The sequence below is a fragment of the Pecten maximus genome, chromosome 6, assembly GCF_902652985.1.
Source record: "Pecten maximus chromosome 6, xPecMax1.1, whole genome shotgun sequence".
Lineage (NCBI taxonomy): Eukaryota > Metazoa > Mollusca > Bivalvia > Pectinida > Pectinidae > Pecten > Pecten maximus.
In genome coordinates, this window is record NC_047020.1 from 36,788,848 (window position 1) to 36,796,914 (window position 8,067).

The 8,067-nt window shown below is 39.3% G+C and overlaps 1 protein-coding gene across 1 annotated transcript; it reads right to left on the minus strand.

Moving 5' to 3' along the window:
- Positions 1 to 5,678: 5,678 nt before the first annotated feature.
- Positions 5,679 to 6,615, minus strand: LOC117330167. The gene is made up of 2 exons (XM_033888388.1): positions 6,611 to 6,615; positions 5,679 to 6,234 (listed from the first exon to the last, which is right to left on the minus strand). The coding sequence occupies exons 1-2, from the start codon at positions 6,613 to 6,615 to the stop codon at positions 5,679 to 5,681; spliced, it is 561 nt and encodes a 186-aa protein (XP_033744279.1).
- Positions 6,616 to 8,067: the final 1,452 nt, after the last annotated feature.

The following is an 8,067-nucleotide window of genomic DNA, read 5'->3' on the forward strand; positions in this document are numbered from 1 at the left end:
TATACATGTATGATTTTAAGGTATGGGCTGTTATAGCTCACTTGTCTAATTAGTCCGTTTGGAGTGCATATAACAAATTATAGTGACACATATTTTAATTAGTTTTAATACATGTAATGCTTCAGTTATGCTAGTTAATTTATACACGTGTCACAGACCTCTACTCAAGGTAGTATTGTGAATACCTGAATCAGACAATACTGACAGAACTGCAGGTGTTCGTTGTGAATGTTCCATTTCACCTTCGTTTCTCAAAAGGTCATAATGATGTATAGCAATGGCATAGAAAACAATATCAAATAACGACATATCACAGGGGCATGAGATTAAAGGTCACAACACAGGGGCACGAGATTAAAGGTAAACGACACAACACAGGGGCACGAGATTAAAGGTAAACGACACATCACAGGGGCACGAGATTAAAGGTAAACGACACATCACAGGTGCACGAGATTAAAGGTAAACGACACATCACAGGGGCACGAGAACCAATATAAAAGACACATCACAGGTGCCGGAGAACCCATATAAAAGACACGTGTCGTCACAGGTGCCGGAGAATCAATATAAACACCTCAAAGGGGCACGAGAATCAATAATGACAACATATCACAGGGGCACGAGAACTCATATAAACGGCACATCACAGGGGCACGAGAACTAATATAAACGACACATCACAGGGGCCGGATAATCAATATGAAGACATATCAAAGGCTCACATGTAAGTCCGGGTTTCCTGCCACCATGTTAATCTAGAACTCCAAAATATCAAGTATAAACAACTAATTCTTCGAAACATCAGGACAGGTACAAACACTACCATTGATTTGCTTTCCATGTCGTGGAAGCTCAATAAAACAAATACAGATGAAATGCATGGTTGAATTTTGTCAATACGGATACGGATAAACATTCTGTACATGTATCTACATTCCATCAAAATGGTACACGAATTAAGTGTATGATGTACTATGTGTTCTTAATACGGACACATAAGGAGTACTTATAAATCCACTTGTCGTTCTCGTTAATACAGACAGGGGCTATATGTATAAAATAATCTCGTTAATACGGACACAGTTTATCAGAAAGATTGATCTCATTATTACAGAGACGAACTCTAGCAATAGCGGAGTCATGTAGGAGATAACACTTTAACTAACTGTTAATCGTTAATACGGACACAGTTGATAACAAAGACGGACCTTGTCTGTATAAGGAATCTCGTTAATACGGACACAGTTGATAACAAAGACGGACCTCGTTAATACGGACACAGTTGATAACAAAGACGGACCACGTTAATACGGACACAGTTGATAATAAAGACGGACCTCGTAAAGACGGACCTCGTTAATACGGACACAGTTGATAACAAAGACGGACCTCGTTAATACGGACACAGTTGATAATAAAGACGGACCTCGTAAAGACGGATCTCGTTCATACGGACACAGTTGATAACAAAGACGGACCTCGTTAATACGGACACAGTTGATAACAAAGACGGACCACGTTAATACGGACACAGTTGATAATAAAGACGGACCTCGTAAAGACGGACCTCGTTAATACGGACACAGTTGATAACAAAGACGGACCTCGTTAATACGGACACAGTTGATAATAAAGACGGACCTCGTAAAGACGGATCTCGTTCATACGGACACAGTTGATAACAAAGACGGACCTCGTTAATACGGACACAGTTGATAACAAAGACGGACCTCGTTAATACGGACACAGTTGATAACAAAGACGGACCACGTTAATATGGACACAGTTGATAACAAAGACGGACCTCGTTAATACGGACACAATTGATAACAAAGACGGACCACGTTAATACGGACACAGTTGATAACAAAGATGGACCTCGTTAATACGGACACAGTCGATAACAAAGACGGACCTCGTTAATACGGACACAGTTGATAACAAAGACGGACCTCGTTAATACGGACACAGTTGATAACAAAGACGGACCTCGTTAATACGGACACAGTTGATAACAAAGACAGACCACGTTAATATAGACACAGTTGATAATAAAGACGGACCACGTCAATACGGACACAGTTGATAATAAAGACAGACCTCGTAAAGACGGACCTCGTTAATACGGACACAGTTGATAACAAAGACGGACCTCGTTAATACGGACACAGTTGATAACAAAGACGGACCTCGTTAATACGGACACAGTTGATAACAAAGACGGACCACGTTAATACGGACACAGTTGATAACAAAGACGGACCTCGTTAATACGGACACAGTTGATAACAAAGACGGACCACGTTAATATGGACACAGTTGATAACAAAGACGGACCTCGTTAATACGGACACAATTGATAACAAAGACGGACCACGTTAATACGGACACAGTTGATAACAAAGATGGACCTCGTTAATACGGACACAGTCGATAACAAAGACGGACCTCGTTAATACGGACACAGTTGATAACAAAGACGGACCTCGTTAATACGGACACAGTTGATAACAAAGACGGACCTCGTTAATACGGACACAGTTGATAACAAAGACGGACCTCGTTAATACGGGCACAGTTGATAACAAAGACAGACCACGTTAATATAGACACAGTTGATAACAAAGACGGACCACGTCAATACGGACACAGTTGATAATAAAGACAGACCTCGTAAAGACGGACCTCGTTAATACGGACACAGTTGATAACAAAGACGGACCTCGTTAATACAGTGTACGGACACAGTTGATAACAAAGACGGACCTCGTTAATACGGACACAGTTGATAACAAAGACGGACCACGTTAATACGGACACAGTTGATAACAAAGACGGACCTCGTTAATTCGGACACAGTTGATAACAAAGACGGACCACGTTAATACGGACACAGTTGATAACAAAGATGGACCTCGTTAATACGGACACAGTCGATAACAAAGACGGACCTCGTTAATACGGACACAGTTGATAACAAAGACGGACCTCGTTAATACGGACACAGTTGATAACAAAGACGGACCTCGTTAATACGGACACAGTTGATAACAAAGACGGACCTCGTTAATACGGACACAGTTGATAACAAAGACAGACCACGTTAATATAGACACAGTTGATAACAAAGATGGACCTCGTTAATACGGAGACAGTTGATAACAAAGACGGACCTCGTAAAGACGGACCTCGTTAATACGGACACAGTTGATAACAAAGACCGACCTCGTTAATACGGACACAGTTGATAACAAAGACGGACCTCGTTAATACGGACACAGTTGATAACAAAGACGGACCTCGTTAATACGGACAGAGATGATACATTGTACGTAAATGTATAACGGAATCTCGTTAATACGGACAGAGATTACATGTATATGTTTAATGGGATTTCGTTAACACAGTCATCGTTGATAAAAAATATTGACCTCGTTAATACGGACACAGTTGAAAAGAAAGGTGGACCTTGTTTGCATAACGGAGTCTTGTTAATACAGACACAGTTGGAAAGAGAGGTGGTTCTCGTTAATACGGACACAGTTTGTTCGAAAGGTGAATCTCGGTAAACGGACAGATATGATATATATAACGAACTTCCATGATTCTCAATTCCCTGTGCTGTGTCGTTTATATTGATTATCATGCCCCTGTGCTGTGTAATTTATGTTGATTCTCATACCCCTGTGCTGTGTCGCTAGTATTGATTCTCATGCCCCTATGCTGTATCATTTATATTGGTTCTCATGTCCCTGTGCTGTGTCGGTTATATTGATTATCATGCCCCTGTGATATGTCGTTAGTATTGATTCTCGGACACTGTATTTAAAACGATATTTGTGTAATTAAAATTTCACTAAAAAGAAAAACATCCATCGTTTCCTGTTACATTATTTAAATCTCCAAACTCTAAGAAGAAACAGTACTTTGGTGTATTTAATGACCAAAAAATAGGGAAATTGGTTAAATATCTTTGATGAAATTTTGGAGTCGTGATTGAACAGCTTCACTACATAAGAATTAAATTTGGTTATTTAATACACATTTGATATTTTACTCAAGCGAATAGATAGTATAGGATTATTGTCAAGATTTGACATTCTTTTACCATACATGTAAGTCTTATTATTCGCTGAAAATCTTTCTCTGTATTGAAAATTAATTCCTTTTCAGAAGTCTATAAACTATAAATTAAAAAAAAAATGTATTTGAAATATTTAAATTCTGTTCCTGGTGCTTGGGATAGAATCCCAGTACAGTTACATGGACTATTCGCGTGTAGTTTCATTCGTGGTTCGGAGCTTTTAAATTATTTCGTGGGTACAAATTTTCGCGGTTAGCCCTTGTAACAGTAATACAACAATAATACACACAACAATATCCGTTGTATTTATATTCGTGGTTCCATAACAACCACGAAAACAAAAAAGGTTTATACACAACAAAACGTTCATGTTATACAGTATCAGAAACAGGTATTTTATTTCAAACAGTAAAAATCTATCTCTTCACAAAAGAGCGCTGTGTCCTCTCCATTGTTCCGAAGATGTTCGATCCTCGCGACAGATGTTCGTTTCAAATGATGTAACCATGCAAAAACTTGACGTCCAATTTCCGGTTCACACACGTACGTATTAAAAGAGATAATATTAAGGCGACATGAAATGATGTATCGGAGCTAGTACACACACATATCAACGGTTTACATTACAAAGGAAGGATGGAGCGGCATATAAAATCTGTCTTTTTATCAAACATGATTTATATCGCCGCTGTCGAGAGATCATCTTTTTAAAACACGACACAAAGAATTCCACCGTACATGTGGATAAAGCAACGCAAACGATACAAATTATCTCTTAACTTGTGTTGTAGTTGTCTCGAGGAAATTTTGCTGTGAAATCATTGACATTGACCTTAGCCAAAGAAGGCGACAAAATTCTATAAATAGCTATGGGAAATTACGACTCGTCAACCTTGAAGATAAAATTGCATTAGGTGTCTCAATATTGACCGTTGTATGAAAGTCCAAGGTCATTATGAAATGAAGTTACCAATTGCAACATTTAGGAGCTAAACATTTCTATCAATAGGCAACCTTGACCTTAAGCACAGCACCAAGGAGAAGGAATTTTATCCCAATACTTATTCATAGTTTTTAAACAGATTTAGTCAAAAAGTTTTTGAAGTCATATTTGACCTTTCCCAGTTCAGTAGTCACCCGAAAAACGAACTTGTTCAAGCCTTCAAGGTATCTTTTGAGTACAGTTTGATGAACAAAACCATTCAGAAATAAAAGTGCATGATAAAGTGCTAACAATGAGCGAAACACTGATAGCTCTATTGATAGGAGCGGTTACCTTGACCCCAGCAGTATGAAGTTTCTCGCTTTTTAAATTTATGCAAAGCTTGGTCACATTTAAGTTCCTATACTGTTGACACACGACGGTCCATGTACATCCATACATACTAGACTGGCACATGTCTATAAAATATAATTATTATCAATTGAATTTAGCTAGTGTAAGATTTCATATTGTCAGTTCTTTACAAAAACGTGGATATTACACTCCATCGGGAGATATTTGCCTACAATATAATTACCCTTCTTGACAACTACATTACCACCATTTGAGCGTAGTTCAAAAATATAAATATCACTAGGCCTACGATTTTCAGAAGGAAAATAACGAATTGTCTCCCTTTGTTATAACGTCAACAACAAAATCCTCGACACTCAGGGAGTTATGATCACACGCGCTCTCTTCACGGGAACTCCGGGAGTTACGATCACACACGGTCTCTTCACGGGAACTCCGGTAGTTACGATCACACACGCTCTCTTCACGAGAACTCCAGGGGTTACGATCACACACGCTCTCTTCACGGGAACTCCGGGAGTTACGATCACACACGCTCTCTTCACGGGAACTCCGGGAGTTACGATCACACACGCTCTCTTCACGGGAACTCCGGGAGTTACGATCACACACGCTCTCTTCACGGGAACTCCAGGGGTTACGATCATACACGCTCTCTTCACGGGAACTCCAGGGGTTACGATCACACACGCTCTCTTCACGGGAACTCCGGGAGTTACGATCACACACGCTCTCTTCACGGGAACTCCGGGAGTTACGATCACACACGCTCTCTTCACGGGAACTCCGGGAGTTACGATCACACACGCCCTTTTCATGGGAACTCGGGGGGGTTACGATCACAAACAATCTGTTGGAGTGAAGAACGTGAAGAGAGCGTATATGATCGTGACCCCTGGAGTATCGAGGATGGTAAGATCGTACCTTATTGATAATCCTAGAAATGTCTTCTTTGACATGTCTTACGGTATTACATGGTTGACATTGAATAGGTATAAGATTATCTCCCTTTGTTATGGGTCTACAGACGTAAAATTCTCGTAGGAAAGTAATATATCATCTTTCTTTCTTTAAACATTATATTGAAAATAGAATACTATAGGATTATTCCCCTTTACTGTGTGCTATGACGTCACATTAGAATGGGAATTGAATCCCAGTTGACTAGGTGAAAGGCAAGTGTGGTACCATTGTGCCACCCGACCACCCACACTAACACTACGTACCTCATCCATTGGTCTACAATGAATCACGTGACCAATACATTAATAGCTAGTTACATCATACATTGTAACCCTGTGCCAAACTCAGGGATGACGATTTTATGATAAAGTATTTGGAGTATTTAGAATTCACTTTCCTGGAAAACAGGGGAGTTAACTCTGTCATAGCTATCGAATCCATTCTCAGAACCGCTTCTCTCAAAAATATCGATATTTATCTCAGTGTATGGCTTAAAACGGTTGCCTGATGCAGGACCAATTCCATGGAATCCTGGCAGTAAGGGGCGCAACTCTAACAGAAGACAATGAAAGCGCATCAACCAAATAGACACCTAACAGTTCCCATGGTAATCGATATGTCATCTACATTAGCGAGTATTGTCTCGCCTAGTAAAGTACAATTGTCCAAATTAAAGCTGTCTAAATATAGAAAATTCATTTCAGCAGTATGACAGATGTGGGATACCTTCGTTGGAAAAGGTGCAAACTTGATTACTTCGTGTAAGAACTGAGTTGACGGTACGGACTCGTCTAAGTAAGTAAATCTTGATATTTCGTTATTTTCCAGATGAATTCTGGTTTTCGTCTGTAAAGTGGAATGGGACAAAAGTAAATTTATCTTTATAATTAGATGTAGATAATTGTCAACTTCTTTTACAACTGATAATACACCGAAAACGTGTCACCAAGTCGCTGTTTATAACTGTACTAAAACATCTATCAAACTTCCTGTTTATCGTTGTTGTGAACACCAGTCAGTGTTGTGTTACCTGTATATTACCTGTAAATTATTATAATTAGTTACTTATCTCGGACCAGCTTGTCAGTAGTCGTGGAAAGAGAAGGTTACCATGTACTCAAATACTGATATAAAACTCTATTGAAAGGATTAGAGAGTGACCTTTTTTCAAAACCTCTGACCCCATCCCGCGTGATAACCGGCCCTTACGCCCAGATTGCAAGGGTTATCAATTTGAGACATGGACCTCCTAGCAACTATCGTCACTGGTAACTCGGCCCCTCGTAAAATGGGGTTTTAGTGCCCGGTAATGAATTCCTTGACGAAAACCATGACACCAACTGATAGGGACAATATCTGGGAGAGGTGGGAGAGGGGTAGGAAAATCGGAACAACAAGCCCGTAGATGGTATATGAAACCATTCCTTATAATCATAAGTTTCGTTTGCTTGTTTGTATGGGGTTTTTTTGTTTGTTTTTTTTTTAATTCAATTTCCAAGTAAGAACTGTATTATTTTATTCATAACTACGTATTAAGCATAATACAATGCAATCTACATCAATGCATATTAATAAGAAAGTAATAAATGATTATATCAGCAATGAAAAAAACACCTTCGAATAGGATTTCAATTTGTTAAATTGCAAATTCAATTTGTAACTAGAATGCTGTCGGCAAGCTGCCGCTCCTCTCGGCTGTGAAGGTTAATCCATTATAAGC